General features: G+C 42.4%; 2 protein-coding genes across 6 annotated transcripts; both read left to right on the top strand.

Moving 5' to 3' along the window:
* The first annotated feature begins 36 nt into the window (after positions 1 to 36).
* colgalt1a (collagen beta(1-O)galactosyltransferase 1a) lies at positions 37 to 8,923 on the top strand. Its single transcript, XM_037089595.1, has 12 exons — positions 37 to 418; positions 3,975 to 4,085; positions 4,183 to 4,300; positions 4,914 to 5,048; positions 5,160 to 5,364; positions 6,176 to 6,295; positions 6,461 to 6,537; positions 6,657 to 6,763; positions 6,851 to 6,983; positions 7,066 to 7,193; positions 7,278 to 7,484; positions 7,582 to 8,923. Exons 1-12 carry the CDS (start codon positions 195 to 197, stop codon positions 7,847 to 7,849), a joined length of 1,833 nt encoding a protein of 610 aa, XP_036945490.1. The 5' UTR covers positions 37 to 194; the 3' UTR covers positions 7,850 to 8,923.
* A 1,386-nt stretch (positions 8,924 to 10,309) lies between these two features.
* On the top strand, positions 10,310 to 24,303 carry LOC119014425 (GEM interacting protein). Of its 5 annotated transcripts, none has more exons than XM_037089588.1 (21): positions 10,310 to 10,609; positions 12,001 to 12,091; positions 12,518 to 12,623; positions 12,802 to 12,868; positions 15,173 to 15,298; positions 16,259 to 16,323; positions 16,490 to 16,597; positions 16,680 to 16,760; positions 16,896 to 17,057; positions 17,180 to 17,317; positions 17,918 to 18,108; positions 18,485 to 18,576; positions 18,674 to 18,736; positions 18,842 to 18,931; positions 19,584 to 19,726; positions 19,839 to 20,015; positions 20,115 to 20,252; positions 20,824 to 21,023; positions 21,115 to 21,439; positions 22,099 to 22,201; positions 23,037 to 24,303. In XM_037089588.1, exons 1-21 carry the CDS (start codon positions 10,564 to 10,566, stop codon positions 23,663 to 23,665), a joined length of 3,141 nt encoding a protein of 1,046 aa, XP_036945483.1. In that variant the 5' UTR covers positions 10,310 to 10,563; the 3' UTR covers positions 23,666 to 24,303. The 5 variants fall into 5 exon arrangements, with proteins under 5 accessions (XP_036945483.1, XP_036945487.1, XP_036945486.1 ...); XM_037089592.1 differs by having other exon boundaries at positions 12,536 to 12,623; positions 12,805 to 12,868; positions 23,037 to 23,665; XM_037089591.1 differs by having other exon boundaries at positions 12,536 to 12,623; positions 23,037 to 23,665.
* The last annotated feature ends 393 nt before the right edge of the window (positions 24,304 to 24,696 follow it).

The raw sequence follows: 24,696 nt of genomic DNA, 5'->3' as shown, positions 1-24,696 counted from the left end.
TTTAAAATCATACCTCCCACCCCTTTAACGCTCAACTTCTCGGTGTTGTCACATCAGGAGCTGCTGCACAGATTTTTTTTTTCTTCTTCTTCTTCTTCTCGGTGTGATGACTGCGCAGAGTGAAGAAGAGACACCTCTTATAACAGAGCGTACTTAGATGAAATGCTGTAGATAGTTATTAATTTACAGTCGCGATGTCCGGGCTCTCCTGCCTCCCCGCCGCCCTGCTCCTCCTGCTGCTGTCCTCCTGCGGTCCTGCTCGGGGATATTTCGCCGAGGAGCGCTGGAACCCCGAGTCTCCGCTGCTCGCCCCCCGGGTCCTCCTCGCCCTCGTCTGCAGGAACTCCGAGCACTCTTTGCCGTATTTCCTCGGCACCATTGAGCGTCTCAACTACCCGAAGGACCGTATGGCTCTGTGGTGAGTTGCTCCTCCGAGGTGTCTGCTTTCTTGTGAGCTAGTGCGCAGCTAAGAAGTAAAGTTCCAGCTGGAGGCTGAGGTTATAAAACAAGAAGTTTAAGTTTTCTTTAAGTGTCTTTCTGGGAGAAACTAACCTCATGAAAACGTTGCATTGCTGATGGTTCGACTTTTTGGGGGGGAAGCGATCAAAAAGGGGTGGATCCACACACACACTGTGACTAATATGGACATTAATGGTAATAAATGTGCTGCGAGGTATGAAACCGTCAAACACATTTAATATAGCAGGAAACCAGCTGTGAGGTGAAGTGGACTGCAGATCACTCATGATCATTTATCTGCTGTCGCCTCTGCTGAGCAGAGGTGAGCACATCTGGCCACTGTGCGCATCCGATCGGCCATGCATTGATCTGTATACGTGGAGGGGAGGGGACAGGACTGATCCGTCCACGAGGGGAGCTGTGCCATTTAACATACAAGTCCCAACAAAGAGCAGCATTGTGATGTCTGCACTGTCCATCAATACACATGCACAGATCTTAGACGCATACCTTCAGGCTTCCTCCAGTGCTCACCTCCTGACAGCCGGCCAGGCCTCGGTGTCTCTCACCAGATGATTTCAGGGACCACACACGCTTTTTTCTAAACACATGGATCTCCATCTTGGAGAGCTTGAGCACCAGGGAGCCCCATCTCTTGGTATTACTGTGGGGGGAGGTGGGAATTTAGAGCCTGTAAGCAGAAAACAATGCAGATGTATATTCGACTGATAAATATTCAGCCTGATGTTGGGAAATTCATATTGTCACCTATTTGTAGGTATCTGAAATTCCTGCTGATAAACAGAGCTGTTTTCAGTGCTCTTACAAGTGCTGCATTTACAGACTCGGGCAAAGTTGGTGGTTGTTCGCACTTTGAAAGTTGAAAGTTAAACAAAGCAAAGAAGAAGAACATGTAATCTTGAATCATCTTTGTTTGTTCACTACACATGAGAAGTTTGTACCCTCAGGTGTGCGTAAACTACTGGTTATAAACTTTTTAATGAAAGCAAAAGAAGCAGAAACAAGGTCATTTGTTTCGACAGAGAAAAAAAAAATCATATGCATCGTAAATAAATGCCACATTTTATCCTCCAGCATTAAGTCTCACAAGAAAGTAACTGGGGTTGCAGCAGTAAGCACCCTCCTGTTTTTTCCTGAGATGGTTATTGTACCATCTCTTCACACTGTTGCAACCCTGCAAGGAAACAGTCAAACTATTTCTTTTTTCACCCTTTTAAGGACATTCTGTATTTTGTCCATTCTTTATGACGGTATTGAGAAAAACACGACACCAGACGATTTGCCTGTTCAGCTTTGTGTAGGCAGGGCAACCCTCAATCTTAAATATTTGCTCTACATGCTGAATAATTATGGAAACTCAAACCTAGTTTAATCGTGGCTCAGTAAACGTGATTCTATAGGCCATTTTCAGACCAAACGCCGTTACACACCCTTTGTGTAATTTGTGACAAACTTAACTTTCCAAGGCAATTACCGGGTGGGAAGAGCAAATAGATGTTATAGACCATTTAAACATCTGTCTGCCTCGCTCAGACACAGCCGAGGTAAGTGAAAGGGAGGTTTCTCACATAATAACTCAACATGCTCCAACAACCCCTTGTGCTTCAACCCTCTGAGCAGTTTGCCTGGATGCCTCGAGGGCACGGAAAGGTTTGCTCTTCGCTCATCAACCCGACGAACAACTCAACACTTTGCTTTCTGGTGTTATACAAGAGAAGTTGTTTGATTTGTCAGATTTCGTTTGGTGGACAGGACAGTTTTTGTTTTGAGATGTTCTCCAAGCACACGAAGCTGCATCTGGAAAATGCAAACAGTTGTGAGATGTTGTAAACACTACATGCCGTGAGCCTTTCTGCTGGAGCTTTATGCAGCAGCATGTAAGCATGCCAAATCGCCGGCGTCCGAATTGGACAAACTGTCATTTAAGTCTCTGTTGTCTGCAATTAGCCTACATCTCTGCTCCACTGGAGCAACAACAGAGCCGATGTAGGTTAAACACCATTTGTGGATATATGTTTAGAGCACCAGTCATACATGATCCAGACCTATGTTTTTGAACCAATATTTACATAAGCTGAACACGAGGCGGAAGAATCAGTGTAATGTGAGGTTCGGGAATTTGAAAGGATGGACAGCGGGACTGAGGGAAGAGATGGTTTAGCGAGGAGCTGCAGTGTTCTCGCAGGTCCATGTGAAATCTGTCGAGATAACCCAGCTTGGCTCTATTCCTGCTTAGAAAACACAACCTCAGCTGACTTTTACTGCAGCTGTTGCCTTTATGCAGCAGAGACTGGTGACCTACAGTGCACTAGAAGGCTTAAGGAAGGAAAGCTGTGGATGTTGTGGCATTAATTCCCACTTTCTCGATACAAAGATTGAAGCAGATGTCATGACTCTCTGGTTAACACATGGCTCAATTTCCTTTTTCTCCAGAATTAGATAAAGACATGCCAGCTGTCTAACTTTTGTGCATTTGTCTCGCTCATCATTCCAGCCAGTTTGCATCATCACCATGTTAGTTGCAGCCCGAACTCAAGGAACTGAAAGGTTTCTTTAGTTTGATGCTGACTTTGTTCCCACCAAGAAGATTTGAGGCAAATTAGTCCAATGATGGAAAAAAAAAATGTTTGCGTTGGAATATTCAACAACAAAGGTGCCATATAAAGTGGCAAACAGGCGTCATTATTTGTAGGACAAGGTGACAACAGTAAGCATGGAGGATTGTGAAGTGGATGTTAATGTGTTGAAGCACAATGAACAAAAAACAAAATTGGTCTGTGGCTGCACTCCCCACCTTTAAAGATCCTCCACCTTTGGACAGCACCACCCCAGGCAGGCTTTTTGAGGAGTAAAACAATGTTGCCAGGATCTTATTCAGACCCCGGCTCTTCTGTGGAAAGGCACTTAGTTCCTCCAAAGGTTCCTGGGAAATGCTGTTTGGCAGTTTTGAATGCTCACACAAGGAACTTACATTTTTTTTGTTGATTCTGGCAGAATCCTGTGGACAAAGTGAGGCAGAGTCAATGCTGATCAGCTTCTTTCCTCTGAGAACAAAAAAATTGTTTTCATTTTCACAATGATTAAAACCAGATAAATCAGAATCCAGCTGATGGGTAATAAGACTGAATATATTAACTATTTAGAAAAAGCCAGTCTCCTAACTGAGTTCCTTGTAGTTCCTTGTAGTTCATTTAAAGTGTGATATGCTGCCCTAAATGATACCAACCACATATCCAGTGTTTTGTTCAGTGATGTTGGTCTCATGAACACTTGTGTCAGTTCTCACAGCAGCAGACAATGAGCTTACATAAAGTGAACACTGGGCTTTTGTTAATTGAGTCTTGGTATCGTCTTTCAGCACTTGTCTCAGCTTGAATCCTGCCTGGCAGCAGCACAACATTCAGCCATTGTTACTGCTTCTCAGTTGTGGATAATGTTCAACTCCTCTGGTGTTGAATGCAGTTCATTCTGATCATGTTGTTGTACATTGACAGGGTAGCAACTGATCATAACGAGGACAACACCACCGCCATTCTGCGCGACTGGCTTGTCAAGGTGCAGAACCTTTACCATTATGTGGAGTGGAGGCCAAAAGAGGAACCCAGGTTGGTTATTATGTGGAGTTTCTAGTGAAACATGATGTTTCTAAAGAGCTCACAGAGCTGACAAGATCAATGATGTGTATCTGATTGTCTCTTTTAGGCGTTATCGGGATGAAGAGGGTCCGAAGCAGTGGACAGACACCCGTTATGAGCACGTAATGAAACTTCGCCAAGTAGCACTGGAGTCAGCTCGCGAGATGTGGGCGGACTACTTTATGGTAGGTCAACAAGACTATTCTTTACAGGCACAAAAAAAAGCACAGTAACACTGAGACATTTTCCATTTTAAGTATTGAGCCAGTGCTCCTACCCAGACCGTCTTTATTGTTCAGTAATAGCAGCAGAAGGATAAATACAGTGACGCGTCTAAAGCACCACCACAGTGTAATTTAAGCACCAGAAGGGGTGTTGAAAATTGACCCAGTTATATTTTTCTGTCTCTTATGGTTAAAGTTGATCTGGAGCCGTAAGCTGACACTCAGCTTGACTCCACCATATTTTAACATGCAGCTCTTTTCACGTTTCTATTTGTATTCTTCGGCCCAGCCCACATTGTCGAGCTCCAGTGGGGTATAATTTCGAAGTGAAGTATATCCAGAATTGCAATAATTCTGTACTACAATTTTTTGGAAACTGTCTTAGCCATCTCCCTCGGAAACTTAAAATGAATAGTCTGTGATTTTTTTTTTTTTTTTTTTGTTGTAGTTTTTGGTTTTAGTGCCCATTTAGCCTTCGTGACCTGTTTTCTTCTGAAGATGCCTGTGCCGGTTCACAATGTGCCACATGTGCATCTCAGCATATTTTACATTTATCTTTTCTTTCCTTGTGTAGTTGGTGGACTGTGACAACCTCCTCACCAATCCAGATGTGCTCTGGAAGCTCATGAAAGAGAATAAGACCATCATCGCTCCAATGCTTGAATCCCGTGCAGCCTATTCAAACTTCTGGTGTGGAATGACCTCCCAGGTACTGTGCTGATGACTGGGTGTATGTCACATGTTTTCTAAGGATTTATTTGTTGTTTTTGTGAATGCTCTTCTTTCTGAATTCAACTGTTGATTTACTCTGCTTCCACAGGGTTACTATAAGCGCACCCCTGCCTACATACCTATGAGGAAGTTTGTGCGTAAGGGCTGTTTTGCAGTTCCCATGGTCCACTCCACCTTCTTGATAGACCTGAGGAAAGAGGCGTCCAGACAGCTTGCCTTTCACCCGCCACACCCAGAATACAGCTGGGCTTTTGATGACATCATTGTGTTTGCCTTCTCTGCCCGGATGGCAGGTATTCTACAATTCAGAGCCTTAATCCTGAAACCTTTAACCTTTTTAAACATACTACTGTAAGTTTTACCTGGTCATCAAAGAGTTTCCACTGAACACCGATGCCTCCATATGATAAGCAACATAAACAAACAAGACCATCAGCGGGAAGATTGGCTATTTCTGTAAAGTTATTCTTAATGCCTGTCATGGGTCAGACTCCCTACAGAATATTAAATCATTAAATTAAAACTATATTTTATGGTAGAGCCCTGAGGATGAACTGGAGGCCCACAGCAGGAGAAAAGCAGCTCTTCTATAGTCGGGTGGGATGTCAGCAGAAATAGATTTATATATGTTAACATATGTTGGCCTCGCTGCTGAGTTATACAGTATGTTGCTGTTGGCTTATTATAGTGAAGACTTAACAAGGGCATTTTGATTATTTATTGCCTTTTGTTAATGAATGTACTGCTACTGAGCACCAGAATCTGTCTAGGTGCATAAATGGTGCTAACAGATTTTACTTTGTTTCATCATCATCATGTTACAGTTAAGTCTTACATAGCCACAGATAGATACATTACCTCATTACGATGCCTCCTGCAAACAGCTGTGGTGAGAAATACAGCTGCTTCTGTCTTTCACTTGCTTCCAAAACAAATGCAGCATACACTAGCCCGATCAAGATTTTAAATCGAAGGTGGTGGTGCTAACACTGCTGTTGTCCACAATGGCTGCCAGAATCAACAAATATTGAAGTTCCTTGCAGCTGCTTGCAGAATGTTGCAACCTTGTATTGAAATAACGTTTGCATCCTCTGGTCGCTGCAGATGTCCAAATGTTTGTGTGTAATAAGGAGAACTATGGTCACCTTCCCGTTCCTCTGCGAGCCCACAATACTTTACAGGACGAAGCTGACAGCTTCTTACACTCCTTGCTGGAGGTAAATGGTGAGTAGCTTGCATTCAGACACGCAGAGGGGTTTGCTTTTTCTTTCAACTTACCTTTTTTTTCCTCCGGCTTGAAGTCTATATTCTACTTCCTGCTACTATCAGCATGGATTTCCATATATCACTTATACCATTTCTGCATCCATCTTCCCTCTCACTGTGCAGTGCGAAATCCACCAGTGATGCCCTCCAAATACATACCTGCTCCTAGAAAACAACCTGACAAAATGGGCTTCGATGAGGTGAGTATGGAGTGATGTGAAGATGGAATCTGCAAAAATGGCCTTCTGTCTACTCTCTCTGCTGAACGCCTCCCCCTGCTGTTGAACTCGGTAATTACACCGGCTCTCCTGTTGTGTAGGTGTTTATGATAAACCTGAAAAGGCGCACTGACCGCCGAGATCGTATGCTGAGGACATTATATGAACAGGAGATTGCATGTAAGGTCATTGCAGCTGTAGATGGAAAGTAAGTTCACCTTCTTTAATGGGTACTTTACGCTTGTCTATCACTTGTTGATCACATGTTCTCATTACCAATTTACTCGTATTTCAGAGCGATGAATATCAGTGAAGTTCAAGCTATGGGCATCCACATGCTCCCTGGCTACAGTGACCCCTATCATGGTCGCCCACTGACAAAGGGAGAGCTGGGATGCTTCCTCTCCCACTATAACATCTGGAAAGAGGTGAACCTCAGACGCAAAGTATCTGAACATTTGTGAATCAGACAGATGGGGGACTTACTGGTAATTCTGTGTCTGGCATTAGATTGTGGAACGAGGCCTGGACACCTCCCTGGTGATTGAAGACGATCTGCGCTTTGAGATCTTCTTCAAACGCCGCTTGATGAACTTGATGAGGGAGGTGGAGGAAGAAGGACTGGACTGGGATCTCATGTGAGTTTGTGGTTCCTTTCGTCCTCTATTCTCTTACGTTTTCTATCTCTTCTCACTCCTCCTCTCTCTCTTTCTTTCTTCCAGTTACATTGGTCGCAAGAGAATGCAAATAGATCACCCAGAGAAAGCAGTGCCTAACATACACAACTTGGTGGAAGCGGACTATTCATACTGGACACTTGGTTATATGATATCGTCACAAGGTGCAATGAAGCTTTTGAAAGCAGAACCACTCAAGAAGATTTTGCCGGTGGATGAGTTTCTTCCTATCATGTTCAATAAACATCCTGTGTAAGTGTTTTCTTCCTATTACAAATACACACACACAACAGATCCTGTGCATGTTTTTTTTAATATCTTTTTATTCTTTTTTGATTCTCCTCCGCAGGTCTGATTATATGGAACAGTTTGAAACCAGGAACCTGAAGGCATTTTCAGCCGAGCCTCTTCTAGTGTATCCAACACACTACACGGGCGACAACGGGTACATCAGCGACACTGAGACCTCCACAGTGTGGGATAACGACAAGGTCCGTACAGACTGGGACAGAGCGCGCTCAGGAAAAACTCATGAGCAGGCAAAGATCAGCACTGAGGCCCAGAACTCGGATGTGCTCCAGTCGCCTTTAGACAGTACAGCTCGGGAGGAGCTATGAGAGGAACTGAATGAGACCCTTGGATTTAGAGCTGTATAGGACAAACCCCCTCAATTAATTAATCATGTTTCATCCTTGATGATTTGATTTTGCATCACAGCTGGGATGTGGCACGTTAAAAAGGGATCAGGGTTGTCCTGTGTTTTCTGTCACGTGGTCTGTTTGTAGTTTTTATTTCGTAAAGGCACTAGACTTGCCGTTTGGAATGGCATTTGCAGTACCCACCTTCTGTCTGTCATACAGAAATGAACATATACACTCACAAAGAAAGCGGCCGTTACAATTTTAGTCAGTCCTAATTTGACATTACAATGTGAAATGCTCACAAATTAATTTAGCCTCAGTGACACTGAGCAAAACCGGGACTTTCAACTGGTAATCATTCTAAATCCATTGGTTTTTTTATGTGAAATGTCCACAAGGGAAAAACATCTGCATGATTTTTTTTTTTGCTTTGATCTTCAGTAGTGTCTCTCTCTAAACTTCACTTTGCTGTGTTAATTATAATAATTAGCCAACACTTGCTTGCAGCAGAACGTAACCAAAGTGATAAAACACACATGCAGCTGCTCAGAATCATAGATTTACTGTGCTGCTGTGGATTATGTACCAATGCAATTTGTTATCCCTGCGTCCCACAACTTTTGGGTTGTTTGCAGACTAATGGCGCCAACGAGCTTCTGACATGATTATAGACGGGACAAACTACTGTACACACCTCGAACTTGGTGGTTTTGGGAGGAACGTGGTTATAAACATTTTTAAAGTTCCCCCAAAAAGAACCCACCAGACCACATCCCATACACGCTCTCACACTTTTAATTACTCTTACACTTAAATCTAACTTGGTTTTTCTGGGTGGACAAGACTTGATAATACACCACTGCAACAGATGTAGCGTTTGGATCTTACTCTCTTGCAGATTATTTATTCTGTCATGTTTTTGCCTTAAATGGTTTCATGAAGTCTCCCCGGAAGTTGATTTTTGTAGGGTGCTGATGGGAGCCTTTCACCAATGAATGTTAGAGTTGCATTGTGCCAACAAGAAATAAAATGTTTTATTTTTAAAAAACATTTGTTATTAATGTGATGGGATTTGTTTTATCATACCAGCCTGGTCTCACCAATTCAAGTGAGCTTAATGTTATTCATAGAGCCCAGAAAAAAAAAAAAAAACTCAAATAATCACATTTCAGTTCAAAGACCTTCATCAGGTTATTTTACAAGACAATAGAATAGACCATCTTAAAAGTGTTGGTTGACCCATGTGGACCAACCAGGTCACACTATAGACTGTACAGTCACCCCGGACCAAAGAAATCACTCTAGTGACTGAAAATACTCATGAATCAGACAGTAAACATATTTAAAGGCTTTAACAAGTACATGGCACCACAGGCCAACAGTAAAAACATTCAATCAAATGTCATAACAAGGTAAATATGATAATAACATGTCTTCTACAAAAAAAAAAGCTAATGACAAAATACAACATAAGATGACCACAATTTAACAATTACATTTAGGAAGAATACAATAACAACAATGGCTGTGTCTGAAAAGGACAAGAATACTTCAGAATGAAATGACACTGAGGGAGACCGAGAGCTTGCAGCACTCTCACTTGTTTTATCTTGGTAGCCCTCAAGGTGTCATCGTTTTACTGACACGTTTTCTTTCTGTCAAGTCAAGTGGGAGCTGAGTTGTTGAGTAAAAGTAGGAGGACATTTTGCAATTTATTGGGCCGGCAATGAAACTTGACTATACCTTAACCCGTTTTTAACCCTAACCCTAAGACATGCTGAACAATCACAGAGCCACTACTGCCCTTATTATGAAAGAATATAGTAATTTTCATATCAGATTAAACAGCAGAAGCTGGGCTACAACGTGTAAAAAAACATGTTTATATGACCCAAACACAGCCCAAACACTACTCAAATAAACAACTAAACATCAAACTTCGTAAATAACCCTAACCCTAGAAAATTGGCTTGGGGCTTAAAGGGTTAAGAGTCCATCTCCCTGCATGACATTATTGAAAGCATGATGATGAGATGAGGTTGTTTAAGCTCAAATAATTAAGTACAGTACAGGACAAATTCTCTGAGTAGGAGCTCATTTGTTCATGAAGTAAAACACTTGATAAGTTATGTTTTATGTTGTGGTATAGAGGACATATCAGCTGTCTTGTTACACCAATACCTGCCAATATTAGGTCAAATATCTGTTATGAGAATCAATAGATCTGTAATCTTTTGAATAGATGTTATCCAAACTGTTCACATGTGTATTAACCACTTCAACTGCCACTGAGGTCAACCTTTTTCTTTTCTTTTTTCACCAAGACAACACAAACAAGCGTCACCTTCTCACTATGGCTGGTGTGATAGCATAGGTGGGGCCTAGATGACAGCAAAACACACTTCCTCTTCCCATGGTGGTGAAAACACTGGCCAACCTCCACTCACAGAAAGATCCCTTTCAGAGCACAAACGGGTGAAAGCTAAGAGCCGCATGCTAATAATTTAGCATTTAATAAGTTTATCTGTGTGTGTGTGTGTGTGTGTGTGTGTGTTTATTCACACTGCAGTGCAGTTTCCTGCCAACCTACTCAACTACTTGTCACGCATCTGTATTGTAGTGTGACCTTAGCGGCAGATGATGTGTGAGTGGTGTTAGCAAGGTCTCGTTTCTGTGGTGATATTGTAGAAATGGAAGAAGATCAAGCACCAAACAACGATTCCAGTCAAACCACAGGTGAGCACAAAGTTTGTGAAGTGAGATCATGTTGAGGAAGTGGCACCTTGCACTTCACTTTAACCATCACGCTTATATGTGTTTCATTTTGGGTTGTCATGTGGGGTTCATCTTCACTTTTTAGCATTGCTTTTGAATGTTTTTAGTCTTTAAATATTCTCCTTGCTGATTAGATATTTGCTGACACCGCTGTGGTGCCATGGTGAAATGGCTACTGCATGTGGGGACATGCATGTACAGTACTTGCCTGTAATTCTTCGCTAACGTGTCTGTCAGGGGGTAAGTGCTGCTGTGTGGCATCCCCCCACACACAAGACGATTGGTGAACTTCCTGAACTCTCTCAGTTTTGACCCTCGTGTTCATTTTACCTTCAAATATAATTTAGATTGGTGTTGTGGTTGGTAACACTTCACCTCTAACGAGACATTTTTGCAATATGCTTGTGTTGAGTTCCTATTTAATATGAATCATGTGAAATTCATGTGAAATTCATTACAACATTTAAAAGTTGTGCCAATAAAGTTACAGTCAGGGGTTTTTCCTCTGACGGAGTGGAATTACTCTGGAAACGTTTAGTGTTTAAGCTTCGTTGAAACATCTTTATTGCATCTCAATTCTTATTCTTTTACTGAAACCCGAAACGCTGCTGGTGTGAAAACAGGGACTCTATATTCATTATGGGACTTGGCACGTATTGCAAGCAGGATGTGGTTGACCAAAATGGAGACGTCTCTGAAAGAGAGAGAGATTGCTTTTTCTCATTTGTTGCATCTGCTGAAAATCATCAGTTTTTAAACTCTTTGTATGCCTCATGGTGAAACAACGGTTAAATAGCAGGAGTACGAAAGGTTCAGGTTTTCTTATCAAAAGCACCACAATGTTCCTCATTGTATTTTAGTTCACATTCAGTAGAACTGTTTTTGGAGGAAATGCTATCAGATATGACCTCGGGGGGGGAACTAAGTTAATTTTATTTATTTATTTTCTTTGTAACACAATTTTGTGTCTTATTTTCTCTTAAAGTATATATATTATTGTATTGTTATGTATGTTGGTGAGTTGCTAAGAAGCATAATTAAAGAACTGTAAGCTTCAGTAACCAAAGTAGCAACATGTCAGTGACCTCTAGCAGGCAGGTCAGCACTGAATGGCGTTGTCACCATTTTATCCTACATATTTCTGTTGAAATATCAAAATACAAATGATCAGTTTGCCTAAATGTTATTCTTCTTTTGTTACTTCACAGCAGCTTTTGGAGATTCTTCTGAAAGTTTACACACTTCTATTTACAGAGGGATGATAAATGTGTTGTGCTGAGATGATGTCAGCCAGATAGTAAGACCATCTTGTTATTATTTTATGTCTCTCATTTTTCTGTTCCTCATTTCAGATGTGAAGACGGTGACTCGCAAATCTGAAACCAAGCGATACAGTGAGATCTTCAGAGAATTTGACAATCTCGATTTATCTTTAATCTCCTCGTAAGTATCACACATTTACAAACTGTATGTGTCTCTTTCTCTCTGTCTCTGTCTCTTGACCGCATCACTCTGCTTGTACAGTTTGACCTGAATACTGTGACGGAAAAACACAGCGGTTAGTGAGGTGTCATTCAAACATGCTGTAAGCTGAGCTGTTGTGGGGACCATACAGGATGAAGCTGTTCAGACGTATTTGCCAGCTCAGAGACACAATCCACAAACTCATCTTTGACACTAAACAAACATAAAATATCACTTTTATGAAGAAGAGTTGCAGTAAAGTAAATTGTACCGGACTTACAATTAGTATGTTGCACACATCTAGCTGGCAGATGCACATATGGACACATAACTGTGAGCAGAGTGTTTGTTTAGAGTATATCCCTCAATAAACCTGGAGCCTTTTTGGACTGTTTCTCTCTCAAGATATCCCTCTGTGTTCAGTGTAGGGGAGGATCTGCTGGGAGACATCGACACACTGTCCTTCTCAGAATCCATCTCTACTGAAAGCACAGAGCAACATGATGTGTCTGTAAGTGATCAATGCTTAAAAATGAACTAAAGCAAAGATAAAGATTAGATTATGTTGCTAAAATTACTGATTTCACCGACACCTTAAACAGAGTTGATTTTGTTATGTTGTGTTTTGTTGGTTTTTATTGTGTTTTGTGCTTTTCTAGAGTAAAAGTCTGCTTTTTTTTTTTCTTCAGCAGTGTGATGATGCGTTAAGTCCACAAATACGCACTGAGGCCAATGAAGTGGATGGAAACCAGTCAGGTACGAATTATATGAGAGGAAAATTAGGGCGTCAGAAGCATTGATTATTCAATACTATGCATTTTTTAAATTCATCAGCATTTTTCTTGATGTGTTTTTAAGTTATCTTTTCTGAAACAGCATTATGTGCAGTTTGTTACAAAATAAATGATTCTATTTTGTTTTGTAAGACTTTAGCTTATTATCAAGTTATTGCGGGATGTATCAAGCATATTTCCTGGCACCATTACAGCTTTTCCAGGGAGTACGTACGTAAACTGTTGAGCTCACAGGGAGTCATTGAATGGCTTCTCAATGCTTTATGTCGCCGCCAGTCTGTGGATTACAGACTTTATGCAGTGTTTGAGGTCACTAGGTTTAAATTCCTTTTAATTATAAACCTGTGACTGACATCCGTCATCCAACAGATCAGTCATAATGATGTGTCAGAGCTGTTGTCAGTCTGTGACACTTAAGGGAGACCTCTTCAATCTTTACTAGGCATCTAACAATTAGCCATGAGTTGTAATTGCCCTGTTGTAACAAGATTAGGATAAAGCGAGTGGATTAAAGTGCAAAGCAGCTGCTCTCAGTTTTTACCGTAAACACAACACCCAAGATGAGATGGAGTCTATGCAGGCTGTTTGTAGGCAAATGCAAGAGAGATGGAGGAAAAGACTCTACTTAGTTACGTTCAAACTGGGAGTCACTTCCAAGTATTCCTACCTCAGTCTCATAGGTCATAGCACGCAGTAAGAGATTAGGAATTACATAAATAGACGGGGTTTAAGGAACACAGTGGAAACAGAGGTGTGGAAAAAGCAAGCTGATAGTTATATAGCAAAAAAAAATGCTCTTCTCATCATTCTCATCTGAGTGTAGGTGTTTTTTTAAGGTCTTCTTTTGGTTTCAAGACCACACCTATCTATCTTCCACACTAAGACACCAGTTACTTAGTGTATGAGTACATTTCATTTCATTACACGGTTGGGATTGAAAACCCATTAGCCCCTTAACTCCCCTCCCGCTCGGTCACACACCAGGAGGTAAACCTCACTCAATGCTCCTCTAAAACCTGTCACTCCACAATCTGGACCTGACCAGGATAATCCCTAATTCAAGTGAAGGAGGAAGCCATAGCCACGGGGCAGCACAGAATCTGCTTGGAGGCTGATTTCTGAAAGTGCTCCGAGCTCGCCCTAAAACAGAGCATGGAGAGGAAAGGCTAAAAGATGCCATAATCTGGCCACATATCCGTTGTTCTTCTGGAATTTCTTTTTTCCTTTTTGTGGGTTTTTGCTTGGAAACAGAGAAGAAAAGATCACACTGCTTGGATTGTTTATACCACTGAACTAGATTTAGCAGATCGTTAAAAAGAGCAGAATGAAATGTGCATGACAGAGTGAGGAACTTGAGAGAGAAGTTGCTGCACTCATAATGGCGATGCGTGTCATCTCAGTTAAAATAGCTGAATACTTAGAACTGTGGACAGATTGAAGAAGTGAAAGTTCTGGAGGTGCATCCGTGCTCTAACCTTTTGCTGCAGGAGGATATTAAGTCATGAACGGATAGATTTTGACATTTATTTGCAAATGCTGTGCTGGAAGTGGAGAACACAAAGAAAGAGGAAAAGAGAAAGTCGTGTCCGGAGCGTTTGAGAGACCATGTGATTGTCACACATATTATCCGCCTTGTGTTGGTGTGAGTCACAGAGGAAGAGCCACAGTGGTTATCAAATGAACACCCCGTCTGCCTGTAGAGCTGTGACATGGCGCTGTGTGATTGTGCACACTGGCACTGAGTGGCGTTGGAGACTCTGCTCTCTGTAGATGACTGGAAGTGATCAGGTGTGTGAGGGAGGGGCCAGGCAGAGAGAGGAAGAGAGGAGAGGAGGGAAGTTATTTAGCTAAAGCCGTTTGTCCATAGAAACGCTCCTCTCTTTGATCAAATCCCCACAACAGCATACATTCATTGGGCTTGTGTGCAAGAGGTACGAACTGTGTGGTGAGAGCTGCTGGAAACCACAGGACCTTTATTCGGAGGAACAGCTATGACTTGTCAAATGCAGTCATTGTTTCCTGTTTTGGGTTTGTGTACACCTTTTTTTAAAGTGACGTTGGATTTTTGATCTTTATCTTGTCTGATAACGTATAGGAGCCGGGGGCTGGGGGGTCGCTCTAGAGTAGATAGATGTTTCTCTGAGGCTGGAGGTTGTTTGAATCCTCCAGGAGAGACAAGCTTGAGGGCTGAAGCCCAGTGGACACTGTGTGATCCCTAGCTTCAAGTATCTGGAGCCTGAAGTGATGCTGATGTACTCCCTCTCAGCCCAGGACGCAGATCTGGCCCTCTGTCGCTGTGAGGATGGAGTGGAGACGGCGCTGCAGTATGCCAAAATGTGGTGCCGCTATGCCAAAGACCTCCTGGCCTGGATGGAGAAGAGAATCAGCTTGGGTAAGTGCCTATGCAGCTGGGAAAAGCAAACAGAGGAAACAGTAGTAACATGCAAATTATTGTCACAACATATCTGTGGCACTTCCATGTTTGTGCATTTGAACGTTAACTGCATACAAAAGCAGATATAGACGAGGTGCTCATAATATGCAAATACTGTGTCTACTACAGAGTAGAGTCTTATGTTGACATGTATTAGCTTTAAGTGTGAGTGTTCTGTAGTTTACACTAGTTTGTACATTTATTCAACTATTGCTGATAAACCCAGAGTAATTGAAGATTGATTGAAGAGAATTTTTCAATTTAGGATTATACTTTGATTATAATTTGCAAAATGGCAACAAGAAACTCAATACATTGTGTGGTATATATACTTCAGTCCTCAGCAGGCCCCAGGAGAGCAGAGCCTTGGATTAGAGGGCAGATTAGCAGGGCAAAGCAGGGTACTAAAGGAGATGGGGTGTCTTTTGGACATAGACGGTGATTACCCTGGTATCAGTCTGCACAGGTGCTCAGCATGCAAGTCTGTGAGAGCAACAGGGGAGTCTTCCCACTGTGCAGAGCATGTTAGGCAACAGCAACTGATGAGTAATGTTGGGTGGAGCTCATCCTCAAACAGACCGTTTCATGTTTGTGGGTCTGAGTTCCTTTTTCTTTTGTGTTTCTTGCTGGTATTAACAGCTGATGTAAGTTGTTTTTAAGCAAATCAGTTCCACAGCTGACATTCAGGTGTGTCCTGACAGAGCTCCAGGAGATTTGATGAGCTTTCCAGTGAAGGTCAGGGTTATCTGAGGGGACATAGAGGCGAGGTGACGTCACAAACATGTTATGGAAGCTACACACCACAAGCTATAATCAGCTTTCTGGTGCCAGTTCTGCTTGTCTTGTCTTGTACAGACTTACAGTATCATCTGAGTGATGTAATCTGCAGAGAAACCTAATGAGAATTTTCATTGACAGAACAAGAATTTGCAAAAAACGTGATGAAGACAGCTGAAGGAGCAAAAGCCAACGTGGCACCGCAGGTACAGCTTTGTTTACTGGACGTGTACCAAAGGAAACATTTCAGTAACTATCACAATGTGTTGCTCCGTCTCACTGAAATTGATTCCTGCGATAGATATGTGTTTGCTCCTGTCTTTGCTATATTTATCATCGAAAAGATGTTTACCGTTGTTCTTGGCTTTGTAGGAAATGATGCCTCTGCAGTACATCTACACGATGGCGCTAGAGCAAGACATCAAGAACAGTGTGACCTCCAGAAAGACTGCAGAACTGCTGCAGAACCGCTGTTACCAAGTATGGAAGTCCACACACACATATTGAATTGTGATAAATCTTCCCCGTCTTTAGGGCTTAATTCAGTGTCTCTGTCCCAAAGGCCATGGCTGCCAAGAAGAACGAGATCGACAAGTGGCGCAGAGAGTTTAAGGAGCAGTGGGCAAGAGAACAAAGGAGGATGGTACGGCGGAAAGAATCTTGTTTATGACATCAGTCAATACTAATTTTCTCGAATTCTAGAGGGCAAATGATTCACACAGTTGGAACAAACTCATGAGTGTTTTTTTTCTCTGTGCGTTTCCTTTGTTGTTTTCAGAATGATTCAGTGGCATCTTTGAAAAAGGCTCGTCATCAATACTACCAGCGCTGTGATGAGCTCGAAAAGGCCAAAGCAATCTCTGCTAAAGCCGTGGACGACGCAACTGGAATGAAAACGCTGGATAAGAGGCGGAAGTCCAAGGATGAGGCCCAGAGTAAGGTGATTGTCCCTTTCATGCACTATATTAATATATTCTATAATTTAACAGTACAAGTTAAGGAATAATGACACAGATTTGTGACAGTCTAGCAGCGCTCAGGTGTTCTCTCTTTTTCCTCCAGATGATAGACGCAGAGCTTCAGTACAAACAGTGTGTGAGTGACGCCAGGATCCAACAGGATGAGTTGGTGAAGGTCAAAGAGAGAATTATTTCCCACATTCGCAAGCTCATCTGTCAGGGAGACACTGTGCTCAAGGAGGTTGGTATGAAATTGAGGAAACTAATCATCGTCTTCCTCTCAGCATGCTTCTTCTTCAGTGCAGCAACCTCTAAACACACATGGTTAAACTTGGTTAAGGCATGTTGTAATAGTGCCATGCATCTATTCAGTCACAAAGTAAATCTCAGTAACCTCAACCACCACACACAGATCTGCTGTATATCAGCATCAGCTAAGATACATGTGGATGCAATCAACCTTTCTCTGTTCAGTAACAAAAGTTTCAGTGCTTTTAGTACCTCTTTTTGTGATCCGACACATTCATTATGTCTCCATCTCCACTTCTGCAAAAATAAATGCATTTATTTGCTTGAATGACGGTCCAAGTCGTTGATTGCAAGTTTTTCCTTAGTGGAATTGAAGGTCTAAGCTGAACAGAGAATGTCACTCACTGTACAGATGGTTAAATCCACTGAGGCAATGTGATTGGGATTTGAGGCAATGTAAAATTATTTATTTGATTTGAATATAATAGTCTGCATAAGCAGGGCTTTATGATTTGTAAAACTGCCTCTACAATGTAAATTAGCAGTAAAATCACTGCTTTATCTCCCCCGCTGTGTCTCTTCTGTTCATCAGGCCACAGTCAACATGTTTTACTTCCAGCGGCAGCAGACAGAGCCGGTTCCCCTTGGCTATCACAATCTGGAGGTGACGTGCAGATCCCTGGAGCCAGGTGAACCCTACCTGCTGTACATCCTCAGCAAACGTCGCCCTGAACAACCTATCCAAGTCTTCAGCTTCCAGGAGTATGTTCCCCAGGGGAAAGGGTACGGTGAACTGAACAGTGTCTGTCTTCGCTGTTAACTTTGCTGCAGTGTTTACTTTGGACATAAAAAAGTGTGTGTAGTTTGTTTGTTTGTTTTTAATTCAAATGCATTTTTTAAAGCCCACGAATGAAAAACAAGAAGGTTTTTATTACGAAAATGTCCTGCAAAGAAAAACACATTGGATGCATTTTTGTGCTCAACTCCTAATTAAATAGTTGGTGCAAGCAGCAGACCTCCTGTTCTTATTTGATAAGATGTTCAAGTTAAACCAATTCAAATGGTATAAAAGCAATATTCGCTGACGATTCAATTTTTTGGTACTTTCACTAACTCTTTATCCATTAAAGTGATTGCCACTCTACTGTTTGTTTTAAAGGAACAAACGGAAAACCAGCAACCCCCTCAGCTCTCTGCAGGACTATTCACCTATGACAGATGACAGCACTTCCAGGCGACCCAGCGATGGCAGTAAGGACTCCCCATGATGACACCAAGATTATATTAACAGCCAAATTATCCACTTTCATTTAATTTTCCCTCTCTTATGTGTTCCTGTGCACTTCAGGGAGATCAGGCTACAATGACTGTGACAGTATTGGAGGCAGTTTGGAGTCTCTTTCCAGCCCTGGTGAGCACAAGCCTGTGTTTGTTTCTTCTCTTGTATATAAAAACCTTGCAAAGATAAATACAACTGATTTCCCCTCTGCTGTGTCGCTGCTTTTCATAACTGTAGCACACAGTAACAGGAGGCTGCCCAAAACCGCATCAACGTTGACAGTGTCATCGGACGACTTGGACGAGCGGGACATGGCATCAGAATCAGGTTTGATAGTCCTTTTTATGCCTCTATAAACACAACGCTCACTTATTTTGCCATACTTAAGCTTCTGTGTGAAGTAATCCATACAACAGAGAGCCATTGTTTATATAACAGAAAAGAGCAGTACAAATTGTTAAGGAGCTTGAGTCCACAGAGCGCATCATCCAACCCTTATTACAGGACTATTGAAACATAAATATTTAGCTAAGTTAAAGACATTATCAGTGGTATGCACTCGGTGCCTCTGAAAACACAATATAAAAAATGTCATTGTAACTATTATAACAGATGTGTGTTTCAGTGGTTGGCATCGAATTGTCGTACAATACATTTTTAGTTCAGTTCAGTTCAGTTCAGACTTTTGAGGCTCATCAAGGTGAAATATGCTTTGCAGAAGTGGGTGACAAGACAAGCTAACTGTAAGTATTTAGTTTGGTAAGGAATTCTTAGGATTATTGACAGACCATTTATGTTCATCATGTATTCATGTATTCTGCTGTGGGATGTGCAAAAAGAGTTTTGTTTTGATGGTGAATATCTTGCCAGAGCGTTGCAGCCATGAGTGGAACGAATTTAAAGAGGATATTTCGGTGAGCTCATTACCTAATCACATGGGAATTAACCTGCATGACTCCATCCTCTACCTCTCCTGCAGAGTTCATTGACAGTCAGCCAGTCAAAGTGCGCACGCTTTCCAGAGCTGCACTGACTCACCGACTCAAGAAGATGAAGAGCAAGATGATCAAATGCAAGCAGTGTGACAACTACATTGTTGTCAGCGGGGTTGAATGTGAGGAGGTATGAGGCAGGAGATATTTACGATAACAAGATGTTCTCAGAAACGTGACTGTTGCTGAATAAAACTGTTTCTGTTCTCTGTTCTCTGTCCTCCGTTCCACTGCACCAACAGTGCGGGGTGGCTTTGCACAGGAAGTGTATGGAGGTGTGTCAGTTAGAGTGTGAGCACAGGAAGGGTACTGTGTTCGGAGTGGACCTCTCTCTGCTGCTGCGTGACAGACCGGAGCAGGTGCCCTTTGTGGTGCTGCACTGCACGTCAGAGATCGAGAGTCGGGCTCTCTCCGTCCAGGTATTATTATTTACCATCACAGTGACCGAAAATGTACAAAAGAGTAAGCCAAGTTTCAAGTTGTGATACCTTTGGGGGGTTTTTTTGTTCTCCTCTAAGGGGGTGTATCGTGTGAGCGGGTCCAAACCTCGCATCCAGAAGATCTGTCAGGCCTTTGAGATGCAAAAGGAGCAGGTGGACCTCTCTGACCTCTCACCGCATGACATCACCTCCATCCTTAAACACTTCTTCAAGGAGGTACAGGAGCCGTTACGGATATCACTGGCTGAATTAGGATTGTATCTGTAAAATGATATCTAAATTATATCTAATAGGGATGACAATACAGAGCCAAATTGCTTTCATTACCTTAACAATCTTCTACAGACTGTAGGTGGTGGTATGGACCTTTACACTTGGTTTTCCAATCCACCAGTAAACACAGAAAAGGAGAAGAAAAGAGGAAAAGGAGAACTAGCGGCACACTGCTGACGTGCTCAAACTGTTGCACCTGAGTCACACAGTACAGAGCAGAGAGCAGAGAGCCAGTGGAGGCTTGTCACAGATTTAGAGGAAGACATCACAATCGCAGTTTTCAGTACACGTTCTGCGAGGGTTCTGAAAATATTAATAGCGTGTTGCTCAGTAAATTTGAACCTTTCTTACCCTAAATTGTGCATAATCTACGTGTTAGAAGACTTGTTCTTTTAAATACGAATATTTTAAGTTATTGGTTATGCATTATGCATCCCTAAATAGAAATGTAATAGTGTAATAGTTTTTCACTTGCATCTCAATGACTAACCTCTCTATTCTCACTCTCTCCCAGCTCCCAGAGCCCTTACTAACCTTTGACCTGTACAACTCTTTCATCGGGGTGGGAAAGAGCATTCAGCACCTGAGTGAAAGGGAGCTGACACCAGACACTAATGAGATAATGGACATCATTGACAACCTGCAAAAGCTACTACAGAAGCTCCCTTTATATTGCTACAGCACCTTGCAGCACCTCATATCTCACCTGCAAAAGTGAGGACGCAGTAGCATTGCATCCAGCCCTGCCAGCAGATTTCTCCTTCAGGACTCTCTTCTTGATATTGTCTCTTCTCTGTCTTCACAGAGTCTCAGAGAACGAGGAAAACAAGATGTCCCCCAGCAATTTGGGCATAGTGTTCGGGCCGACACTATTGCGCCCTCTTGTGTCTACGGACATGCCAATGATTGCCCTACTGGAGACCAGTTATCAGGCTGTACTTGTTGAGTTCCTCATCACGCACCATGAAAAGGTTTTTGGAGTTCAGCAACGATCCAGTACGCCCCCTCCCCCAGTCCCCACTGCACCTCTTCCAGACACCCCTCCCAGAGCTTCCTGTCTCCTAGATGGGGAAGTTTACGCTGGCTCGGAACATGAAACCTCCTCCAGAGAGCGTCCACACTCGCTAGAAGTAAGTACAGCAGAGAGAAAATGTTCACACTCGCTAAGACTTGCTGCTGTGTTCAAGTGTGCAGGATCTTCACAATGCAGCATTCTGATCAGTATCTGTAGGGGCTGTAGCAGTCAGATCTTTAGCTGTTGCCTGACACACACACACACACACACACACACATTTCTGAGTGAGCTTGAACCTGAGCTAATGCTCCTGATTGATTGACCTGTTGTTTTAAGAGGCTTATCACCTGGCACGTTCACCTCATGTTTACTCTGTCAGGATAAACATGCTGGACAGCTGCTGCATTTCTACTGCTCTCTGGATTCTGACCTGCACAGGCCTTCCTTCAAGCTTTGCTGTACATTAAACTGCTATTGCTTATCACCAAAAAAGAGTTAACCCCACTGTAGACATTAATAGCTGCTGTGCCAGATGGCTTAGAGGCACAAACGTAAAACAGATTGTACTTTGGGATGGTTAAAAAGGGTGTTAACAGTCTAAAATGTCCTGGACAAGAGTTAAATTTGCACTTGATATTAGCCGTCCTACAGTAATTCATCACCACGCCCTGTAAGAACCAGTATCTCATACTGTAATGCTGCAGTATTTCAGGTTTTGACGTGGTCTGTAAATGCTTGCAGAAACCCGCCACTCAACTTGTGTCATTTCAACAGAATCGAACAATCAAGAGAGAGTCAAGCGAGGGTTATATATCTGACAAGTCTTCATCCAATGAGGCAGTGGACCAGCTCAGCTCTGAAGCCAATGAGAGAGCAGGTAGGCGGGCTGTAGTAATAGAGCAGTTACTGACTAGGATAGGTGAATAAGTTAATAGTAGAAGTAGTAGTTTATAGATGTTGGTTTACCTAGTCATAGTTTATTGTGTCAGCTTGTACCTTTGTTGCTTGGGCACATGTTTTAATTAATCCTGCTGGAGATCTAATAGATGTTAGACATTCGTGTCCTTGTTGTTTGCTTTATTTCTCACAAACAGGTTGTTTGTTACAGTTCCTATAAGTAATATCTTCCTACACACCACATACAGAGTTCCTCTAGGGTTTGCTGTAGATCTATTTTCCGTACTTTACATGTTTCCTCTGGTTATTTATAGAGGTTAGACTTCCTTCCACTTTTTTCTCTGACGCCATCGAGCTCTGTTCATCTGTAGCAATATTGCTTTGCCGTTGCTGGGAACTGAGACAAATGGTTTGTGATTTGATAGTTTTGTCAGTGAGCTTGGTGTTTCTTTAGAGTCTTGGTTACATTTTTCTTTTTCTACAAACGTTTTGCTGTCTTGGGGGTGCGAGCTTCCATCTCTTCTTTGCTTGCTTTTCTCTGTGGCTACAACATAAAGCAGCTTTAAGGCTTCTAGCAAAACACATCTCAACTCAATTGCCAAAAGTAGAATAAGTTTGAAACCTCTGCAGCATGTATTTCCAGAAGTTCTCTGAATCTTTAACCCACATTTTCAGTCAGAGTTTTGCTAATGGTTGTGAAGTTTAGATCTTGAAAGAATAAACACTATGCAGGGAAAGCCAAGATTATAAAATCAATAGCCTGTGTTTGTACCACTTGTATGAACCACATGCTTGTTCTCCCTGCTGTGCCTCAGTCTTGGCTGTGAGAGGAGCATCCAGCCATCCTCAGGGGGAGCCAGAGGGGGAACCAGATTCCGATTTGGCGACCCAGTCGCACTATCGCTTCACCAGACAGCCTGTGAAGTATTACCGGCATCATACCCCAGGAACCCGACTCCCCAACCCAGTTCGTGCAGCCAGACAACCTGCAGCACCAGTGAGGTGCAGTCCAGGGAGTGCAGACAGCAGCTGCAGCTCCTCTCCAGAGCTGGGGATGCAGAGACGTTCCCAGAACTTAGATGTTCACTACGAGCACACCCAGCAGACCCGCCAAGCCACCGCTGCTGCAGAAGGTAAAGTGGATGTCCCACCGAGCCCCCGAGAGGTTGTGCAGTACATGCTGGGACTGGACTCAACATTTACATCAGCTGCATCATCCAGTACAACACAGGAGTCTCCACAGCAGGTGGTGGCTGGATGTCAAGCTGGTCAGAACTTAAGTCTGCCCAGTAACAGACCGAGTGCAGGACAGAGTCGGGTTCTGTGTCAGTCACCGGGGACGCTTCCTATGGAGCACAACCTGTCCTCACCAGCCCAGAAGATCCTGTCCGGCCTGAAGCTGCGACGCTGTCACTCAGGGAAGGACGAGCAGCTGTTTGTCTGAAAAAGACATGAAAATACAGACAATTACAGGAATACCATTCACACAGACACTGGAGATGTAAGATTATAAATATTACCTTTATTGTGTGTAAGGACTGCTACTACTATGCTGTTTTCAATAATCAAATGCTTCCATATTCCAGGCACAAATATTTCACCTGTAACAGAAATTTGTAACTCGAATTAAGATTCAGTTACAAAACGATTTCACGAACGTTTCAAACTCACATTTGAGTCACTCCTCGAGGAAACACAGTTGAAATGTTCAGGCCTGGTGCATCCTCGGCTGCCACGGCTTTATTACCACTAATCCTCTTTAAGGTTTTGATCTGTTGACCATCCAGCTGTCTAACACCCAGAACTTGACAAGCGTGGTTCACGTTTTTATCATTTCTGAATATTCGTAGCGTATTTGAATGTAACGGGCAGGTAAAGAGGTGCAAACTCGCACAGAAGTATCAGGTCCTTTCAGGATTTGTCCTGAACAAATTATAATGAACCTCTGCAACAAAAAAAAAAAAATGCATCTCGTGTTGTATATTTTAGATATTTTTGACATTTTTTTTTTGTTTTGATTTTTAAATGTTTTATGGGCTCAAGATGGAACTTTTTGTAGTACATAAACAAAGTCATGCCTTCGTTAGTGTCAGTGAAGTCTTCTTCTCACTGTGTTTATTGGTGCACCTTTGCTCTGTTGCCACAAGGGGGCGGTCTTCTCCTTGTGTGTGAGGGAAACATGCCAGACACAATAGTAGGAGGCAATAAACCAGTTATTTCTCATAACATGTTTCCAAATGTCACTGTTCCTACTTCCACAGCAGCCTTTTCATCCTGGGACTTGTTGAGAGTGCAGTGGCCAACAGATTTTCTGATGTCTAGATAGACAGACTTACAGCTGACTGTACCTGCTCTCATCTTCATTTGTCTTTGTCCTTTTGATAATATTCCTCCCATATCCGGCAGTTTAAGCATAATATTAAGATATTAGGGTTAATATATAAAAAAAGGTTTTTCTAATGTGCAGGGGGGTTA

Source organism: Acanthopagrus latus, chromosome 23 (genome assembly GCF_904848185.1).
Source record: "Acanthopagrus latus isolate v.2019 chromosome 23, fAcaLat1.1, whole genome shotgun sequence".
Taxonomy (NCBI): domain Eukaryota; kingdom Metazoa; phylum Chordata; class Actinopteri; order Spariformes; family Sparidae; genus Acanthopagrus; species Acanthopagrus latus.
This window is presented reverse-complemented; position numbering and strand designations above follow the sequence as displayed.

Excerpts from the sequence above, each read along its gene's own strand:
- colgalt1a (XM_037089595.1), top strand. The coding sequence starts at position 195 with ATGTCCGGGCTCTCCTGCCTCCCCGCCGCCCTGCTCCTCCTGCTGCTG. Across the intron at positions 5,049-5,159 it reads GGTGTGGAATGACCTCCCAG|GGTTACTATAAGCGCACCCC; the intron begins GTACTGTGCTGA and ends CTGCTTCCACAG. Across the intron at positions 6,984-7,065 it reads ACTATAACATCTGGAAAGAG|ATTGTGGAACGAGGCCTGGA; the intron begins GTGAACCTCAGA and ends GTCTGGCATTAG.
- LOC119014425 (XM_037089588.1), top strand. The coding sequence starts at position 10,564 with ATGGAAGAAGATCAAGCACCAAACAACGATTCCAGTCAAACCACAG. Across the intron at positions 17,318-17,917 it reads GAGACACTGTGCTCAAGGAG|GCCACAGTCAACATGTTTTA; the intron begins GTTGGTATGAAA and ends TCTGTTCATCAG. Across the intron at positions 18,109-18,484 it reads TATGTTCCCCAGGGGAAAGG|GAACAAACGGAAAACCAGCA; the intron begins GTACGGTGAACT and ends TTTGTTTTAAAG.